This window comes from Salmo salar, chromosome 03 (genome assembly GCF_965601325.2).
Source record: "Salmo salar chromosome 03, fSalSal1, whole genome shotgun sequence".
Taxonomy (NCBI): Eukaryota; Metazoa; Chordata; class Actinopteri; order Salmoniformes; family Salmonidae; genus Salmo; species Salmo salar.
This window is the reverse complement of record NC_138293.1, coordinates 105,215,630-105,237,500: the sequence shown is the minus strand read 5'-3', so window position 1 is coordinate 105,237,500 and position 21,871 is coordinate 105,215,630. Positions and strand designations below refer to the sequence as shown.

The 21,871-nt window shown below is 47.2% G+C and overlaps 1 protein-coding gene across 1 annotated transcript in view; it reads left to right on the top strand.

Annotated features, from left to right (window-relative positions):
- tnrc18 (trinucleotide repeat containing 18) overlaps nucleotides 1-21,871 on the top strand; it is an 86,590-nt gene that overhangs the window by 24,091 nt on the left and 40,628 nt on the right. Inside the window, 10 exon segments of the mRNA XM_082973151.1 lie at nucleotides 6,223-8,049; nucleotides 9,016-9,097; nucleotides 10,831-11,045; nucleotides 13,325-13,432; nucleotides 13,522-13,709; nucleotides 14,281-14,670; nucleotides 18,892-19,843; nucleotides 20,458-20,606; nucleotides 21,207-21,343; nucleotides 21,726-21,839. Coding sequence (XP_082829277.1) covers nucleotides 6,223-8,049; nucleotides 9,016-9,097; nucleotides 10,831-11,045; nucleotides 13,325-13,432; nucleotides 13,522-13,709; nucleotides 14,281-14,670; nucleotides 18,892-19,843; nucleotides 20,458-20,606; nucleotides 21,207-21,343; nucleotides 21,726-21,839 — 4,162 coding nt within the window.

The window sequence follows — 21,871 nt, the reverse complement described above, 5'->3', positions numbered from 1 at the left end:
CCAAAATATTCAGTCTCTTCGAACCATACTGCCTTCAGATTGAAATACGGGTCTCTTGAAACCATACTGCCTTCAGATTGAAATATGGCCTCATTTCAGTCTCTTCAAACCATACTGCCTTCAGATTGAAATACGGTCTCTTCAAACCGTACTGCCTTCAGATTGAAATATGGTCTCGTTCAAACCGTACTGCTTCAAACCATACTGCCTTCAGATTGAAATATGGTCTCTTCAAACCGTACTGCCTTCAGATTGAAATACGGTCTCTTGAAACCATACTGCCTTCAGAATGAAATACGGTCTCATTTCAGTCTCTTCAAACCGTACTGCCTTCAGAATTGAAATACGGTCTCATTTCAGTCTCTTCAAACCGTACTGCCTTCAGATTGAAATACGGTCTCATTTCAGTCTCTTCAAACCGTACTGCCTTCAGATTGAAATACGGCCTCATTTCAGTCTCTTCAGACCATACTGCCTTCAGATTGAAATACGGCTCTCTTCAGACCATACTGCCTTCATATCAAAGTATTGATTTGTAATAGACTATCTTAGCCCCAATAAAAAGGCATTATTGGTCGTTGATTTACATAACTTTTTTTCAAAAAAATCCGATGCCGATTAATCGTCCGTTTTTTATTTATTTTTTTATTTATTTTTTACTTAAAAAATAAATAAAAACATTTACATTTATTTGTAATAATGACAATTACAACAATACTGAATGAACACTTATTTTAACTTAATATAATACATCAATAAAATCAATTTAGCCTCAAATAAATAATGAAACATGTTCAATTTGGTTTAAATAATGCAAAACAAAGTGTTGGAGAAGAAAGTAAAAGTGCAATATGTGCCATGTAAGAAAGCTAACGTTTAAGTTCCTTGCTCAGAACATGAGAACATATGAAAACTGGTGGTTCCTTTTAACATGAGTCTTCAATATTCCCAGGTAAGAAGTTTTAGGTTGTAGTTATTATAGGAATTACAGGACTATTTCTCTCTATACGATTTGTATTTCATATACCTTTGACTATTGGATGTTCTTATAGGCACTTTAGTATTGCCAGTGTAACAGTATAGCTTCCGTCCCTCTCCTCGCCCCTACCTGGGCTCGAACCAGGAACACATCGACAACAGCCATCCTCGAAGCAGCGTTACCCATGTAGAGCAAGGGGAACAACTACTCCAAGTCTCAGAGCGAGTGACGTTTGAAACGCTATTAGCGCGCACCCAGCTAACTAGCTAGCCATTTCACATCGGTTACACCAGCCTAATCTCGGGGGTTGACAGGCTTGAAGTCATGAACAGCGCAATGCTTGAAGCAAAAGTGCTGTTTGAATGAATGCTTACGAGCCTGCTGGTGCCTACCATCGCTCAGTCAGACTGCTCTATCAAATCATAGACTTAATTATAATATACTGCTCAAAAAATAAAGGGAACACTTAAACAACACATCCTAGATCTGAATGAAAGAAATAATCTTATTAAATACTTTTTTCTTTACATAGTTGAATGTGCTGACAACTAAATCACACAAAAATAATCAATGGAAATCCAATTTATCAACCCATGGAGGTCTGGATTTGGAGTCACACTCAAAATTAAAGTGGAAAACCACACTACAGGCTGATCCAACTTTGATGTAATGTCCTTAAAACAAGTCAAAATGAGGCTCAGCAGTGTGTGTTGCCTCCACGTGCCTGTATGACCTCCCTACAACGCCTGGGCATGCTCCTGATGAGGTGGTGGATGGTCTCCTGAGGGATCTCCTCCCAGACCTGGACTAAAGCATCCGCCAACTCCTGGACAGTCTGTGGTGCAACGTGGCGTTGGTGGATGGAGCGAGACATGATGTCCCAGATGTGCTCAATTGGATTCAGGTCTGAGGAACGGGCGGGCCAGTCCATAGCATCAATGCCTTCCTCTTGCAGGAACTGCTGACACACTCCAGCCACATGAGGTCTAGCATTGTCTTGCATTAGGAGGAACCCAGGGCCAACTGCACCAGCATATGGTCTCACAAGGGGTCTGAGGATCTCATCTCGGTACCTAATGGCAGTCAGGCTACCTCTGGCGAGCACATGGAGGGCTGTGCGGCCCCCCAAAGAAATGCCACCCCACACCATGACTGACCCACCGCTAAACCGGTCATGCTGGAGGATGTTGCAGGCAGCAGAACGTTCTCCACGGCGTCTCCAGACTCTGTCATGTCTGTCACATGTGCTCAGTGTGAACCTGCTTTCATCTGTGAAGAGCACAGGGCGCCAGTGGCGAATTTGCCAATCTTGGTGTTCTCTGGCAAATGCCAAACGTCCTGCACGGTGTTGGGCTGTAAGCACAACCCCCACCTGTGGACGTCGGGCCCTCATACCACCCTCATGGAGTCTGTTTCTGACCGTTTGAGCAGACACATGCACATTTGTGGCCTGCTGGAGGTCATTTTGCAGGGCTCTGGCAGTGCTCCTCCTGCTCCTCCTTGCACAAAGGCGGAGGTAGCGGTCCTGCTGCTGGGTTGTTGCCCTCCTACGGCTTCCTCCACGTCTCCTGATGTACTGGCCTGTCTCCTGGTAGCGCCTCCATGCTCTAGACACTACGCTGACAGACACAGCAAACCTTCTTGCCACAGCTCGCATTGATGTGCCATCCTGGATGAGCTGCACTACCTGAGCCACTTGTGTGGGTTGTAGACTCTGTCTCATGCTACCACTAGAGTGAAAGCACCACCAGCATTCAAAAGTGACCAAAACATCAGCCAGGAAGCATAGGAACTAAGAAGTGGTCTGTGGTCCCCACCTGCAGAACCACTCCTTTATTGGGGGTGTCTTGCTTATTGCCTATAATTTCCATCTGTTGTCTATTCCATTTGCACAACAGCATGTGAAATGTATTGTCAATCAGTGTTGCTTCCTAAGTGGACAGTTTGATTTCACAGAAGTGTGATTGACTTGGAGTTACATTGTGTTGTTTAAGTGTTCCCTTTATTTTTTTGAGCAGTGTATAATAAACACACAGAAATACGAGCCTTTGGCCATTTAAAATGGTCGAATCCGGAAGCTATCATCTCGAAAAACAAAACGTTTTTTTCTTTCAGTGAAATACTGTTCCGTATTTTATCTAATGGTTGGCATCCATAAGTCTAAATATTCCTGTTACATTGCACAACCTTCAATGGTATGTCATAATTATGTAAAATTCTGGCAAATTAGTTCGGAACGAGCCAGGCAATGAACGCAAGAGCAGTGACACAATTTCATGTTAGCAGGCAATATTAACTAAATATGCAGGTTTAAAAATATATACTTGTGTATTGATTTTAAGAAAGGCATTGATGTTTATGGTACATTGGTGCAACGGCAGTGCTTTTTTCGCAAATGCGCTTGTTAAATCATCACCCGTTTGTCGTAGTAGGCTGTGATTCAATGATAAATTAACAGGCACTGCATCGATTATATGCAACGCAGGACACGTTAGATAAACTAGTAATATCATCAACCATGTGTAGTTAACTAGTGATTATGTTAAGATTGATAGTTTTTTATAAAATAAGTTTAATGCTAGCTAGCAACTTACCTTGGCTTCTTGCTGCCCTCGCGTAACAGCCATGCAGGCTCCTCGTGGAGTGCAATGTAAAGCAGGTGGTTAGAGCGTTGGACTAGTAACCAGAAGGTTGCAAAAACGAATCCCCCCAGAACAAGGCAGTTAACCCCCGTTCCTAGGCCGTCATTGAAAATAAGAATGTGTTCTTAATCTGACTTGACCAGTTAAATAAAGGTGTAAAAAATAAATGTAAAAAAATCGGCAAATCGGTGGCCAAAAATACCGATTACCGATTGTTATGAAAACTTGAAATCGGCCCTAATTAATCGGCCATTCCGATTAATCGGTCGCCCTCTAACAGGTACAGTGATCGGTAAGCTGCTCTGACAGCTGATGCTTAAAGTTAAAGATATGAGTCTCCAGAGATTTTTGCAATTCGTTCCAGTCATTGGCAGCAGAGAGCTGGAAGAAAAGGAGGCCAAAGGAGGTGTTGGCTTTGGGGGATGCCCAGTGAAATTGACCTTAAACACTCTACTCAGCAAATTGATGGATGTGGTGGTGTGTCCTGATGGGTGTGGTGGTGGTGGTGTTGTTGGAGGATGTGGTCTGATGGATGTGGTGGTGTGTCCTGATGGGTGTGGTGGTGGTGTTGTTGGAGGATGTGGTCTGATGGATGTGGTGGTGTGTCCTGATGGGTGTGGTGGTGGTGTTGTTGGAGGATGTGGTCTGATGGATGTGGTGGTGTGTCCTGATGGGTGTGGTGGTGGTGGTGTGTTGGAGGATGTGGTCTGATGGATGTGGTGGTGTGTCCTGATGGGTGTGGTGGTGGTGGTGTTGTTGGAGGATGTGGTCTGATGGATGTGGTGGTGTGTCCTGATGGGTGTGGTGGTGGTGTTGTTGGAGGATGTGGTCTGATGGATGTGGTGGTGTGTCCTGATGGGTGTGGTGGTGGTGTTGTTGGAGGATGTGGTCTGATGGATGTGGTGGTGTGTCCTGATGGGTGTGGTGGTGGTGGTGTTGGAGGATGTGGTCTGATGGATGTGGTGGTGTGTCCTGATGGGTGTGGTGGTGGTGGTGTTGGAGGATGTGGTCTGATGGATGTGGTGGTGTGTCCTGATGGGTGTGGTGGTGGTGGTGTTGTTGGAGGATGTGGTCTGATGGATGTGGTGGTGTGTCCTGATGGGTGTGGTGGTGGTGTTGTTGGAGGATGTGGTCTGATGGATGTGGTGGTGTGTCCTGATGGGTGTGGTGGTGGTGTTGTTGGAGGATGTGGTCTGATGGATGTGGTGGTGTGTCCTGATGGATGTGGTGGTGGTGGTGTTGTTGGAGGATGTGGTCTGATGGATGTGGTGGTGTGTCCTGATGGGTGTGGTGGTGGTGTTGTTGGAGGATGTGGTCTGATGGATGTGGTGGTGGTGTTGTTGGAGGATGTGGTCTGATGGATGTGGTGGTGTGTCCTGATGGGTGTGGTGGTGGTGGTGTTGTTGGAGGATGTGGTCTGATGGATGTGGTGGTGTGTCCTGATGGGTGTGGTGGTGGTGGTGTTGTTGGAGGATGTGGTCTGATGGATGTGGTGGTGGTGTTGTTGGAGGATGTGGTCTGATGGATGTGGTGGTGTGTCCTGATGGGTCTGGTGGTGGTGTTGTTGGAGGATGTGGTCTGATGGGTGTGGTGGTGGTGTTGTTGGAGGATGTGGTCTGATGGATGTGGTGGTGTGTCCTGATGGGTGTGGTGGTGGTGGTGTTGTTGGAGGATGTGGTCTGATGGATGTGGTGGTGTGTCCTGATGGGTGTGGTGGTGGTGGTGTTGTTGGAGGATGTGGTCTGATGGATGTGGTGGTGGTGTTGTTGGAGGATGTGGTCTGATGGATGTGGTGGTGTGTCCTGATGGGTGTGGTGGTGGTGTTGTTGGAGGATGTGGTCTGATGGATGTGGTGGTGTGTCCTGATGGATGTGGTGGTGGTGGTGTTGTTGGAGGATGTGGTCTGATGGATGTGGTGGTGTGTCCTGATGGGTGTGGTGGTGGTGTTGTTGGAGGATGTGGTCTGATGGATGTGGTGGTGTGTCCTGATGGATGTGGTGGTGGTGGTGTTGGAGGATGTGGTCTGATGGATGTGGTGGTGTGTCCTGATGGGTGTGGTGGTGGTGTTGTTGGAGGATGTGGTCTGATGGGTGTGGTGGTGGTGTTGTTGGAGGATGTGGTCTGATGGATGTGGTGGTGTGTCCTGATGGGTGTGGTGGTGGTGGTGTTGTTGGAGGATGTGGTCTGATGGATGTGGTGGTGTGTCCTGATGGGTGTGGTGGTGGTGTTGTTGGAGGATGTGGTCTGATGGATGTGGTGGTGTGTCCTGATGGGTGTGGTGGTGGTGTTGTTGGAGGATGTGGTCTGATGGGTGTGGTGGTGGTGTTGTTGGAGGATGTGGTCTGATGGATGTGGTGGTGTGTCCTGATGGGTGTGGTGGTGGTGGTGTTGTTGGAGGATGTGGTCTGATGGATGTGGTGGTGTGTCCTGATGGGTGTGGTGGTGGTGTTGTTGGAGGATGTGGTCTGATGGATGTGGTGGTGTGTCCTGATGGGTGTGGTGGTGGTGTTGTTGGAGGATGTGGTCTGATGGGTGTGGTGGTGGTGTTGTTGGAGGATGTGGTCTGATGGATTTGGTGTTTTTGTGGTGTTTGTGTTCCAGAGAGGTTCTTCCTGCCGGTGTCGTTACCCCAGCCGCCTCTTCAACCCTCCTCTGTCCCCCCCAGCCCCATCCCCCCCCTGAGTACCTCCCGGAAGGGGGTCAGGGACCGGGACACACTCTTCCGCGAGGAGAGGGAGAGAGAGGAGCCCCAGGAGGGGGTCAGAGACCGAGACAGACTCTACCGCGAGGAGAGGGAGAGAGAGGAGCCCCAGGAGGGGGTCAGAGACCGAGACAGACTCTACCGCGAGGAGAGGGAGAGAGAGGAGCCTCAGGAGGGGGTCAGAGACCGAGACAGACTCTACCGCGAGGAGAGAGAGAGAGAGGAGCCCCAGGAAGGGGGCAGAGACCGAGACAGACTCTACCGCGAGGACAGAGAGGAGCCTCAGGAGCGGGGCAGAGACAGACTCTACCGCGAGGAGAGAGACAGAGGAGAGAGGGAGCGGTCGAGAGAGGAACCTCGTTCGTACAGTGTGGTAGATCTGACACAGCAGGATGGGAGGAGTGGAGAGAGAGAACGCCACAGAGAACGAGAAAGAGAGGCTTTCCTCCACCGCCCGTCTGCTCCTCGTCCCCTCCAGGGCTCCTCCTCTTCTGGACGTTACCCAGAGACTGATGACGCACCTATTCGCTCCCCTAACCCCAACCCTAACCCTAACCCCCACACACACACAGACAGGCTGAGAAAGACTGAATCTACCTACAGCGGTGGACTCCTCCCTGGCCCCACCTACACTGCACACCGGGAGCCTATCAGGGAACAGCGTGTGAGCGCGCCCACTTACGTGCCTTCCGTGGAGGTCTATGATGAGCGGGTCGGCCCAATCCAGATCGCCTCGCAGGCCAGGGACAAACATGACAAACAGAGAGAGAGGGAGAGAGAACGAGAAAGAGAGAGAGAACAAGAAAGAGAGAGGGAGAGAGAAAGAGAGAGGGAGATCTCCAGGTTTCCTGAAAAGACTCTATTGGACCGTCGCCCTTCTCTTCCTGGTGATTTGTCCAATCAGAGAGAGCGGGAGGAGGGCTCTGTGATCTGCTCCAACGGTTCGGCTCTGAAACGAGACGGTTACGTCAGCCAATCAGGGTTCAGCCCGGACCCCAGGGACACGCCAAAACATGCCGTCCGATTGGGCCTGGAGCGAGTGGGGGAAGGGCTTAAATGGAACCCCATCAGCCCATTGGCTAACTACGCCACCAGTCATATGGCAGCGCTGGCCTCCCAGCACGGACACGCACACTCTCAACACACACACACACACTCCGCACAGCAGACACGCACACACACTCAACCCTCACACCACAACCAGCCGGAACTCAACAGACCCCCATCCAACCCCCACGCACCCCAAAACAGACACACAAATTCCCCCCACCCTTCGCCCCAACCCCAGAGAGGAGGAGAGGAGGGACAGAGGCGTTACATGGACACCTCAGCCCTGTACCCCCCAGTGGTGGGAAGGAGGAGAGGCAGCGGGGGAGGAGGGACTGATGAGGGAACAGAAGGAGGAGAAGTGTCAGCCATGCAGAGTCTAATCAAATACAGCGGGACTTTCCCACCTGAACGCCGGGTGTCCTCTAGGCAGAACACGGACAACCAAGCCTCGTTCGGAGGCCTGGCGTTCATGAGACTGGAAGGAGGAGGAGGAGGAGCGGGGGGGAGGCTGATGAAGAGAGAGGTGGAACGTCCCGACGGCGAGGGGGCGGGGCCAGGCGAGGGTGGGGGAGAGGTCCGTCACCCTCCTGTAGGGATCGCTGTGGCCGTGGCCAGACAGAGGGACAGTAGCAATACAGACTCGCAGAGACCTCTAGTGCTGCACGCAGGGGTTAAAGGTGAGACTGGCTGTTTATTTACACCTTTTATACCAAAGGGGGTAACTGGGGTTTAGATATGGGGGGGGGGGGGGGGGGACAAACAGTTTTCATATGTTTTGACATTTTAAGACACTTCCTACAATTCAACACAGTTTGACATGACTCATTATGCCTCTCATGGGGGGGCTATATAGGGGGGGCTATATAGGGGGGGATATATAGGGGGGCTATATAGGGGGGGCTATATAGGGGGGCATATTGGGGGGAAACATTTTACATTTTAGTAATTTAGCAGACGCTCTTATCCAGAGCGATTTACAGTAGTGAATGCAGACATTTCATTTCATGCATTTAAAAAAAAAAAAGTTTTGTTTGGGCTGGCCCCCTGTGGGAATCGAACCCACAACCCTGGCGTTGCAAACGGGGGGGGCGGATATATAGGGGGGGCTATATAGGGGGGGCTATATAGGGGGGGGGTATATAGGGGGGGCTATTAGGGGGGGCTATATGGGGGGGGGGTATTTGGAAACCCAGTAGAAGTTGAAGGATATCACCGTCATTAGTGAAGCTATTTCAAGGCCAACGTTATTTCAATTTATAACATTTTTGACATGCGTTTTTCTGGATTTTTTTGTTGTTATTCTGTCTCTCACTGTTCAAATAAACCTACCATTAAAATTATAGACTGATCATTTCTTTGTCAGTGGGCAAACGTACAAATACTTTTTTCCCTCACTGTATCTGTGACCAACAGATGCATATCTGTATTCCCAGTCATGTGAAATCCATAGATTAGGGCCTAATTTTATTTATTTAAATTTACTGATTTCCGTATGAACTGTAAGTCGGTAAAAATATTTGAAAAAAAATGTTGCATTTGATATTTTAGTTCAGTATATTTTAATAGACCAGATATCACCAAATCTACTGTTATCGAAGCAGTGCATTATGGGTCACTGTGTTCTATTCTGTCGTTCCAAACAGACGAGGAGCGGGGGGACGAGCGAGCCCGTCACCGTGGCGACAGACTGGGGTGCCTGGAGCGCGAGCAGGAGAAGTTGCTCAGGTTAGGGGCGTGACCAACGACTCACCTGTGAAAGGCTGCCGTATTCAGGAAACTGTAGAGATTATTCATATCACCTGTTAGGAAACGAGATATTATTCATATCACCTGTTAGGAAACTGTAGAGATTATTCATATCACCTGTGAGGAAACTGTAGAGATTATTCATATCACCTGTTAGGAAACTGTAGATATTATTCATATCACCTGTTAGGAAACTGTAGAGATTATTCATATCACCTGTTAGGAAACTGTAGATATTATTCATATCACCTGTTAGGAAACTGTAGATATTATTCATATCACCTGTTAGGAAACTGTAGATATTATTCATATCACCTGTTAGGAAACTGTAGATATTATTCATATCACCTGTTAGGAAACTGTAGAGATTATTCATATCACCTGTTAGGAAACTGTAGAGATTATTCATATCACCTGTTAGGAAACTGTAGAGATTATTCATATCACCTGTTAGGAAACTGTAGAGATTATTCATATCACCTGTTAGGAAACTGTAGAGATTATTCATATCACCTGTTAGGAAACTGTAGAGATTATTCATATCACCTGTTAGGAAACTGTAGAGATTATTCATATCACCTGTTAGGAAACTGTAGAGATTATTCATATCACCTGTTAGGAAACTGTAGATATTATTCATATCACCTGTGAGGAAACTGTAGAGATTATTCATATCACCTGTTAGGAAAGTGTAGATATTATTCATATCACCTGTTAGGAAACTGTAGATATTATTCATATCACCTGTTAGGAAACTGTAGATATTATTCATATCAGGGTTAGGGGTCGAGTCCCTGGTGGGGTTAGGGGTCGAGTCCCTGGTGGGGTTAGGGGTCGAGTCCCTGGTGGGGTTAGGGGTCGAGTCCCTGGTGGGGTTAGGGGTCGATTCCCTGGTGGGGTTAGGGGTCGAGTCCCTGGTGGGGTTAGGGGTCGAGTCCCTGGTGGGGTTAGGGGTCGATTCCCTGGTGGGGTTAGGGGTCGAGTCCCTGGTGGGGTTAGGGGTCGATTCCCTGGTGGGGTTAGGGGTCGAGTCCCTGGTGGGGTTAGGGGTCGATTCCCTGGTGGGGTTAGGGGTCGAGTCCCTGGTGGGGTTAGGGGTCGAGTCCCTGGTGGGGTTAGGGGTCGAGTCCCTGGTGGGGTTAGGGGTCGAGTCCCTGGTGGGGTTAGGGGTCGAGTCCCTGGTGGGGTTAGGGGTCGAGTCCCTGGTGGGGTTAGGGGTCGAGTCCCTGGTGGGGTTAGGGGTCGAGTCCCTGGTGGGGTCGAGTCCCTGGTGGGGTTAGGGGTCGAGTCCCTGGTGGGGTTAGGGGTCGAGTCCCTGGTGGGGTTAGGGGTCGAGTCCCTGGTGGGGTTAGGGGTCGAGTCCCTGGTGGGGTTAGGGGTCGAGTCCCTGGTGGGGTTCGGGGTCGATTCCCTGGTGGGGTTAGGGGTCGATTCCCTGGTGGGGTTAGGGGTCGAGTCCCTGGTGGGGTTGGGGTCGATTCCCTGGTGGGGTCGATCCTGGTGGGGTCGAGTCCCTGGTGGGGATAGGGGTCGAGTCCCTGGTGGGGTTAGGGGTCGAGTCCCTGGTGGGGTTAGGGGTCGAGTCCCTGGTGGGGTTAGGGGTCGAGTCCCTGGTTGGATTGATTCCCTGAATTAGACGTTTTTATATTTGTGTGTGTGTGTGTGTGTGTGTGTGTGTGTGTGTGTGTGTGTGTGTGTGTGTGTCTGATCAGAGAGAGTAAGGAGTTGGCAGAGTTCACCCAGATGCACCCCCCCCTGGCGTCCAGCGCCCTGACCTCCAACCTGATGACCTCGAACCTGATGACCTCTAACCTCATGGTGACTGGAGGCTCCGCCCGCTGGCCCCACGACTCCTCCCCTCTGACCTCTCACCCCTGGATGCCTCGCCAAGGAGCCCCGCCCATCTGGCTGTCGGGATCCCCCTACGGTACACACACACACACACACACACACACACACACCACACACTACACACACACACACACACCACACTATACCCACTACACACACACACACACACACACACTATACCCACTACACACACACACACACACACACACTATACCCACTACACACACACACACACACTATACCCACTACACACACACACACACACACACACACTATACCCACTACACACACACACACACACACACACTATACCCACTACACACACACACACACACACACTATACCCACTACACACACACACACACACACTATACCCACTACGCACACACACACACACACACACACACTATACCCACTACGCACACACACACACACACACACACACTATACCCACTACGCACACACACACACACACACACACACACACACACACACACACACACACACTATCACACACACACACACACACACACACTACACTACGCGCACACACACACACTATACCCACACACACACACACACACTATCACACCACACACACACACACACACACACTATACCCACTACGCGCACACACACACACTATACCCACTACGCGCACACACACACACACACATACCCACACGCGCACACACACACACTATACCCACTACGCGCACGCACACACACTATACCCACTACGCGCACACACACACACACACTATACCCACTACGCGCGCACACACACACACACTATACCCACTACGCGCACACACACACACACACTATACCCACTACGCGCACACACACACACACACTATACCCACTACGCACACACACACACACTATACCCACTACGCACACACACACACACTATACCCACTACGCACACACACACACACTATACCCACTACACACACCTACACACACACTATACCCACTACACACACCTACACACACACACTATACCCACTACACACACACTCACACACACACACTATACCACACACACACACACACACACACACACACACACACTATGAGCAGGTGAGCTGTTGGCCAGAGTGCAGGTGAGCTGGGGTCGTCCCGGCTAGCGGTCCCCCGGTATCCCGACCCGGCTAGCGGTCCCCCGGTATCCCGACCCGGCTAGCGGTCCCCCCCGGTATCCCGGCTAGCGGTCCCCCCGGTGTCCCGACCCGGCTAGCGGTCCCCGCGGTGTCCCGACCCCGGCTAGCGGTCCCCCCGGTATCCCGACCCGGCTAGCGGTCCCCGCGGTGTCCCGACCCCGGCTAGCGGTCCCCCCGGTATCCCGACCCGGCTAGCGGTCCCCCCGGCTAGCGGTTCCCCCGGTATCCCGACCCGGCTAGCGGTCCCCCGGCTAGCGGTTCCCCCGGTATCCCGGCTAGCGGTTCCCCCGGTATCCCGGCTAGCGGTCCCCCCGGTATCCTGACCCTATGAAGAGTCTTCGATGACCTGTGGATTTGCTATAATGGATTAACAATCTCTCTCTGTCTCTGTCTGTCTGTCTCTGTCTGTCTGTCTGTGTCTGTCTGTGTCTGTCTGTGTCTGTCTGTGTCTGTCTGTGTCTCTGTCTGTCTGTGTCTCTGTCTGTCTGTGTCTCTGTCTGTCTGTCTGTCTCCTGTCTGTCTGTCTCCTGTCTGTCTGTCTCCTGTCTGTCTGTCTCGTCTGTCTGTCTCCGTCTGTCTGTCTGTCTCCGTCTGTCTGTCTGTCTCCGTCTGTCTGTCTGTCTCCGTCTGTCTGTCTGTCTCCTGTCTGTCTGTCTGTCTCCTGTCTGTCTCTGTCTGTCTGTCTCCTGTCTGTCTGTCTGTCTGTCTCCGTCTGTCTGTCTCCTGTCTGTCTCCGTCTGTCTGTCTGTCTCCGTCTGTCTGTCTGTCTCCTGTCTGTCTGTCTCCTGTCTGTCTGTCTCCTGTCTGTCTGTCTCTCTGTCTGTCTGTCTGTCTCCTGTCTGTCTGTCTGTCTGTCTGTCTCCTGTCTGTCTGTCTCCTGTCTGTCTCGTCTGTCTGTCTGTCTCGTCTGTCTGTCTGTCTGTCTGTCTGTCTGTCTGTCTCCTGTCTGTCTGTCTCCGTCTGTCTGTCTCCTGTCTGTCTCCTCTGTCTGTCTGTCTGTCTCCTGTCTGTCTGTCTGTCTCCTGTCTGTCTGTCTGTCTCTGTCTGTCTCTGTCTGTCTGTCTCCTGTCTGTCTCTGTCTGTCTGCCTCCTGTCTGTCTCCGTCTGTCTGCTCTCCTGTCTGTCTGTCTGTCTGTCTGTCTCCGTCGTCTGTCTGTCTGTCTGTCTGTCTGTCTCTGTCCTTCCCCAGGTTTAGGCCCCTCTCCGCTGCACCAGGCCCTCCCTCCCTACCAGCTGGCTAGAGACCCCCAGTCAGGACAGCTGATGGTTATATCCACAGAACACGTCCCACGCTACGGTACGATGTGAGGATGACTTGGGGGCTGTGTGGAACACTGCTTTGCCGTGCATCACCCTATAATTGTGTGTCGTCTGTCCGTCCCGTAGGAGGAGATGTGTTGGATGGGGGTGGCGCCCCCCTGTGGCCGGCGGTGTACGGAGCGGGAAGTTCCCTGCAACATGCGGCTCAGCTGCAGATGTTGTCACAGCAACAGATGCTGAGGCAACACGAGCTGATGATGATTCAACAACACGCTGCTCAGGTCCTGGAGCTACAGAGGAACGCTCAGCTGATGGTGAGGACACACCTGGTACACACCTGGTACACACCCACACCTGGTACACACCTGGTACACACCCACACCTAGTACACACCTGGTACACACCCACACCTAGTACACACCTGGTACACACCCACACCTAGTACACACCTGGTACACACCCACACCTAGTACACACCTGGTACACACCCACACCTAGTACACACTTAGGACACGCCTAGTACACACCCACACCTGGTACACACTTAGGACACGCCTAGTACACACCCACACCTGGTACACACCTAGTACACACCCACACCTGGTACACGGCCTGGTACACACCTAACTGCTGGTGAGGACACACAGACACACACCCCTAACGCACACACTGCAAGTAAACACAAGGTTACACACACGCTCTCTCACACTCTCTCTCCCGCCCCGCCCTCACCCTGCTCTCTCTCCTGCCCTCACCCCGCTCTCTCACCCCGCTCTCTCTCCCACCCTCACCCCGCTCTCTCTCCCACCCTCACCCCGCTCTCTCTCCCACCCTCACCCCGCTCTCTCTCCCACCCTCACCCCGCTCTCTCTCTCTCTGTTGTAGGAGCGTCTGAAGGCCAGTGAACAGAGGGCGGAGCTAGAAGAGAAGACCAATAAGAGGAGTTCCGAGCCCAAACCCCGCCCCTCGCCACGCCCCACTCCCTCCCCTTCCCTCCACTGCCATAAAACTCCCCTCCGTTCGCCTCCCCCCTCCACCTCCTCCCTCACCCCCCTGTCCTCCCCCAGGCTCAGTCTCCAACACCAGGAGGTCCAGAGAGAGAGGTCTCACCCCTCCTCTCCACTCCCTCGCCCCCCCGCTCCACACTCTGCCTCCCCCCTGAGACCCTCCTCCCCTCTGAGACCCAAGCAGGAGGGAGAGGAGGGGAGGAGGAGGAGGGGGGGAGAGAGAGGGGGGAGAAACAGACCCCCGCCCCCTTTCACCGACTCTACACAGGTGAGCATCCTGTTAAAATGCTAATTAGAGCAGTAAAAATACAAATGTTTTGTCATACCTGATATACCACGGCTGTCAGCCAATAGGAATTCCACCCAGTTTATGATCTGTTATTTCCTGTTCTGTTATATTATATTCTGTTATATTCTATTCTGTTATATTCTATTCTGTTATATTCTATTCTGTTATATTCTATTCTGTTATATTCTATTCTGTTATATTCTATTCTGTTATGTTCTGTTCTATTCTGTTCTATTCTGTTCTAGTTCTATTCTGTTCTATTTCTGTTATGTTCTGTTCTATTCTGTCTGTTATATTGATATTCTATTCTGTTATAGTTCTATTCTGTTTATATTCTATTCTGTTCTGTTCTATTATCTGTCTATATTCTGTTCTGTTCTATTCTGTTATATTCTATTCTGTTTATTCTATTCTGTCTATTCTGTTCATATTCTATTCTGTTATATTCTATTATATTCTGTTCTATTCTATTCTATTCTGTTATATTCTATTCTGTTATATTCTGTTCTATTATGTTCTATTCTGTTCATATTCTGTTCTATTATATTATATTCTGTCATATTCTATTCTGTCATATTCTATTCTGTCATATTCTATTCTGTTATATTCTGTCATATTCTATTCTGTCATATTCTATTCTGTTATATTCTGTCATATTCTATTCTGTCATATTCTATTCTGTTCTGTTATATTCTGTTATATTCTGTTCTGTCTTATTCTATTCTGTCATATTCTGTCATATTCCATTCTGTCATATTCTGTCATATTCTGTTCTATTATATTATATTCTGTTCTATTCTATTCTATTCTGTCATATTCTATTCTGTTATATTCTCTTATATTCTATTCTGTTATATTCTATTCTGTCATATTCTGTTCTATTATATTATATTCTGTCATATTCTATTCTGTCATATTCTATTCTGTCATATTGTGTCATATTCTATTCTGTTATATTCTGTCATATTCTATTCTGTCATATTCTATTCTGTTATATTCTGTCATATTCTATTCTGTCATATTCTATTCTGTCATATTCTATTCTGTCATATTCTGTCATATTCTATTCTGTTATATTCTATTCTGTCATATTCTATTCTGTTCTGTTATATTCTATTCTGTTATATTCTGTTATATTCTATTCTGTCTTATTCTATTCTGTCATATTCCATTCTGTCATATTCTATTATATTCTGTCATATTCTATTCTGTCATATTCTATTCCGTCATGACCTATTCTGTCATATTCTGTTATATTCTGTCATATTCTGTTCTATTCTGTCATATTCTGTTCTGTTATTCTGTTCTGTTATTCTGTCATGTTATATTCTATTCTGTTCTATTCTATTCTGTCATATTCTATTCTGTTCTGTTATATTCTATTCTGTTATATTCTATTCTGTTCTGTTATTTTCTATTCTGTTATATTCTATTCTGTTATATTCTGTCATATTCTATTCTGTCATATTCTATTCTGTTATATTCTGTCATATTCTATTCTGTCATATTCTATTCTGTTATATTCTGTCATATTCTATTCTGTTATATTCTATTCTGTCATATTCTGTTCTATTATATTATATTCTGTCATATTCTATTCTGTCATATTCTGTCATATTCTATTCTGTTATATTCTGTCATATTCTATTCTGTCATATTCTATTCTGTTATATTCTGTTATATTCTATTCTGTTATATTCTGTCATATTCTATTCTGTTATATTCTATTCTGTCATATTCTATTCTGTTCTGTTATATTCTATTCTGTTATATTCTGTTATATTCTATTCTGTCTTATTTTATTCTGTCATATTCTGTCATATTCCATTCTGTCATATTCTATTATTCTGTCTTGATCTATTCTGTCATATTCTATTCTGTTCTATTCTGTTATGTTCTGTCTATCTGTCTATTCTGTCATATTCTATTCTGTTCTGTTATTCTGTTCTGTTATTCTGTCATGTTATATTCTGTCATGTTATATTCTGTCATATTCTATTCTGTCATATTCTATTCTGTTATATTCTATTCTGTCATATTCTATTCTGTCATATTCTATTCTGTTCTGTTATATTCTATTCTGTTATATTCTATTCTGTTATATTCTGTTATATTCTATTCTGATTCTGTCATGTTATATTCTGTTATATTCTGTCATATTCTATTCTGTCATATTCTATTCTGTTCTATTCTTCTGTTCATATTCTATTCTGTCATATTCTATTCTGTTATATTCTATTCTGTCATATTCTATTCTGTTCTGTTATATTCTATTCTGTTATATTCTATTCTGTTATATTCTGTTATATTCTATTCTGTTATATTCTGTTATATTCTATTCTGTCATATTCTGTTATATTATATTCTGTTATATTCTGTCATATTCTGTTCTATTCTGTCATATTCTATTCTGTTCGTATTCTGTCTGTTATTCTGTCTGTCATATTCTATTCTGTTCTATTCTATTCTGTCATATTCTATTCTGTTATATTCTATTCTGTCATATTCTATTCTGTTCTGTTATATTCTATTCTGTTATATTCTATTCTGTTATATTCTGTTATATTCTATTCTGTTATATTCTGTCATATTCTGTTATATTCTGTCTATTATTCTGTCATATTCTATTCTGTCATATTCTATTCTGTTTATTCTGTTCTATTATTCTGTCTTTATTCTGTCATATTCTGCTATTCTGTCATATTCTTCTATTCTGTCATATTCTATTCTGTCATATACTATTCTGTCATATTCTATTCTGTCATATTCTGTTTATTCTATTCTGTCATATTCTGTTTATTCTATTATTCTGTCATATTCTATTCTATTCTATTCTGTCATATTCTATTCTATTCTGTATATTCTATTATATTCTGTCATATTCTATTCTATTCTGTCATATTCTATTCTGTCATATTCTATTCTGTTCTATTCTGTTATTCTGTTCTGTTATCTGTCATGTTATATTCTATTCTTTCTATTCTGTTATGTTATTCTGTTCTGTTATTCTGTCATATTCTATTCTGTCATATTCTGTTCTATTCTATATTCTGTATATTCTATTATATTCTGTTATATTCTATTCTGTTCTATTCTGTTATGTTCTGTTCTATTATATTCTATTCTGTCATATTCTATTCTGTCATATTCTATTCTGTTATATTCTGTTATGTTTTATTCTGTATATTCTGTCATATTCTATTCTATTCTGTCATATTCTATTATATTCTGTCATATTCTATTCTATTCTGTCATATTCTATTCTGTCATATTCTATTCTGTTCTATTCTGTTATTCTGTTCTGTTATTCTGTCATATTCTATTCTGTCATATTCTGTTCTATTCTATTATATTCTGTCATATTCTATTCTAATATATTCTGTCATATTCTATTCTATCATATTCTATTCTGTTCTATTCTGTTCTGTTATTCTGTTCTGTTATTCTGTCATGTTATATTATATTCTGTTCTATTCTGTTATTCTGTCATATTCTATTCTGTCATATTCTATTCTGTCATATTCTATTCTGTCATATTCTGTTATATTCTTTTCTGTCTTATTCTGTTATATTCTATTCTGTTATATTCTGTCATATTCTATTCTGTTCTGTTATATTCTATTCTGTTATATTCTATTCTGTCTTATTCTATTCTGTCTTATTCTATTCTGTTATATTCTATTCTGTTATATTCTGTTATATTCTATTCTGTTATATTCTGTTATATTCTATTCTGTCATATTCTGTTATATTCTATTCTATTCTATTCTGTCATATTCTATTCTATTCTATTCTGTCATATTCTATTCTGTTATATTCTGTTCTGTCATATTCTGTTCTGTCATATTCTGTTCTGTTCTGTTATGTTCTATTCTGTTCTGTTCTGTTAAATTCTATTCTGTTAAATTCTGTTGTGTTGTCTATATATAACCAGTCTGTTAAATTCTGTTGTGTTGTCTATATATATAACCAGTCTGTTGTGTTGTCTATATATAACCAGTCTGTTGAATTCTGTTGTGTTGTCTATATATATAACCAGTCTGTTGTGTGTGTCTGTATATAACCAGTCTGTTGTGTGTGTCTGTATATAACCAGTCTGTTTAGATACACCAGTGCTTGATGAGAGGGATCATGTGTATTATTTATCTGACCCTGTGCGTGTGTGTGTGGACAGATATCACCCCTGGTTACCGTTACCAGTCCATCACCGCTCCGTTCAGCGCCCTCTTCCCCCCTCGCCATCCAGCAGGGGGTAACACACGCCCCTCGGTCTCCTCCCTAGCGCCTCTGCCCCGGGCCACAGCTCCAGACGCGACGCCTCGGGTCCTGGAGCTCCGGCCAGACCAAGGGACCGCTCTGAAGCACGACCCCGCCGATCGGGAGCCACCCCAGCTGGGCATGAGTCCTGCAGCCCTGGACCCTTTACTCCGAATCTCCAGCCCTCCAACCCTCAGTCGAATAGAGAGAGACGGAGACTCAAGCTTCAAACACACACATCTCAGCCACACGCACACACAATTACACACACATCCCAGCCTTACACACCCACAATTACACACCAGCATCGCCACAACTCCCCAGCCCTGTCCTCTGCCACACAAACACACCAGTGTTAGCCTCCCCACAGTCCCCCAGCCCTGTCCTCCTCTACCCCCCACACAGCCACAAGAACAACAGACCGAGGAGGAGGAAGAGGAGGAAGAGGAGGAGGCAGGAGCGGTCAAGATGGAGGTGTTGACCTACGGCTGCCGTGGATCCTATCAGCTTCCGCCGTCCGTCCCGAAAGTGGAGACTAAACCAGAGGTCACAAAGAAGTCGAGCCCCGTTCATTACCCATCATGCACCACGGCAAGCTCCGAGCGACCGACCTTTAGACCCGGCCCCGACACTCACGCGTCCTCTCCTCCTCCCCCTCTCTCTCCCTGCCCTCCCCCTCCCTCCCCTCGAAACGTCGGTATGATGACACTGTGGGCTGCCAGTCAGATGCCCCAGGCTGCCCCACCTGCCCTACCCACCCTGCTCCAGACAGAGGCCTCCTCGCTGGGGAGAGACGTGACCAGTCCTGGGTGTCTGGAGGTCTGGGCCCTGGAAGGGATGACTCTACTCAGCGACATGGCTTCACTAGAGATGGACAGAATACAGCTGGAGCAGGGTGAGGGGGAAGGGGGAGGAGGAGGAGGGGGAGGAGAGGTGGGAAGGAGCAGGGGAGGAGAGGTGGGGAGGAGAGGTGGGGATGGGGGGGGAGAAGGAGAGGGGATGGGAGGGAGGGAGGAGGAGAGGACGTGAGAGAAGGAGAGGGGATGGGAATGGAGGGGCGAGAGGAGAGGGGGAAGGAGGAGGGGAGAGAAGGAGAGGGGATGGGAGAGAGGGGGGAGAAGGAGAGGGGATGGGAGAGAGGGGGGGAGAAGGCGAGGGGATGGGAGGGGGGGAGAAGGAGAGGGGGGAGGGAGAAGGAGAGGGGATGGGGAGGGAGGGAGGGAGGGAGGAGATGAGGGGATGGAGGGAGGGAGGGAGGAGGGGATGGGAGGGAGGGAGGGAGGGAGGCGGAAAAGGAAATGGTTTAAATGTGACTTCCTCATAAAGGTCCTACACGGAATCTAATGCTGAGTCTGTTTCTCTCTCTCTGTGTGTGTGTGTGTGTGTGTGTGTGTGTGTGTGTGTGTGTGTGTGTGTGGTGTGTGTGTGTGTGTGTGTGTGTGTGTGTGTGTGTGTGTGTGTGTGTGTGTGTGTGTGTGTGTGTGTGTGTGTGTGTGTGTGTGTGTGTAGGTGAGGTGTTGAGCGGGCTCGACAGCCTGTTAGAGGCAGGTAGAAAGGTGTTACTGGAGGCCATTGAGAGCCAGTCTCACATCGACCTCCCCAGACGACTACACCCCAGCAAGACCTACAGCTGGAGGACGAGGACAGACCCGCAGGAGGTGTGGAGACTATATACAGGGGGTACCGGTACAGAGTCAATGTGGAGGCTATATACAGGGGGTACCGGTACAGAGTCAATGTGGAGGCTATATACAGGGGGTGTACCGGTACAGAGTCAATGTGGAGGCTATATACAGGGGGTACTGGTACAGAGTCAATGTGGAGGCTATATACAGGGGGTACCGGTACAGAGTCAATGTGGAGGCTATATACAGGGTATTACGGTACAGAGTCAATGTGGAGGCTATATACAGGGTATTACGGTACAGAGTCAGTGTGTGGTAATTGAGGTAATATGTACATGTAGGTAGAGTTATTGAAGTGACTAAGCATAGATAATATCAGAGTAGCAGCAGCAGCGTGAAATTAAAGGGGGTGGTGTTCAATGTAAATAGTCCAGGTGGCTATTTTGATTAATTGTTCAGCAGTTTTATGGCTTGGAGGTAGAAGCTGTTAAGGTGTGTGTGTGTGTGTGTGTGTGTGTGTGGAGTATCACTAACCCGTGTGTGTGTGTGTGTGTGCGTCCAGCAGCTCTTCAGTAAGGTGTGTGTGGAGGTGTGTGGAGTATCACTAACCTGTGTGTGTGTGTGTGTGTCCAGCAGCTCTTCAGTAAGGTGTGTGTGGAGGTGTGTGACGGAGGGGAGTTACAGCACCGGATCAGGTTAGCGGAGCTACAGAGGCAGTACAAGGACAAACAGAGACAACTGGACAAGCTGCAGAGACGCTCAGACACCCAGTGAGTAACACACAGATAGACAGACAGACAGACAGACACACAGACACACAGACACACAGACACACAGACAGACAGACAGACAGACAGACAGACAGACAGACAGACAGACAGACAGACAGACAATACACATCTGGACCAGCTCCAGACACCCAGTGAGTGACAGACACCCAGTGAGTGACAGACACCCAGTGAGTGACAGACACCCAGTGAGTGACAGACACCCAGTGAGTGACAGACACCCAGTGAGTAACACACAGACAGACACACAGACACACAGACACACAGACACACAGACAGACAGACAGACAGACAGACAGACAGACAGACAGACAGACAGACCAGTACGTACGTCCTATCCAATCACTGTTCTCTTTCTGTTCAGAGAGGTTCAGCAGGAGGAGGAGAGGCGGAGTCTAACCAGACGTGGGCGGGGCCGACCCAGGAAGAGGAAACGTGTAACGACGCCCCCTGGCAAGATGGAGTCCCGGACAGGAAAGTAAGTGAAACGACTGTTGTTATGTATCTACA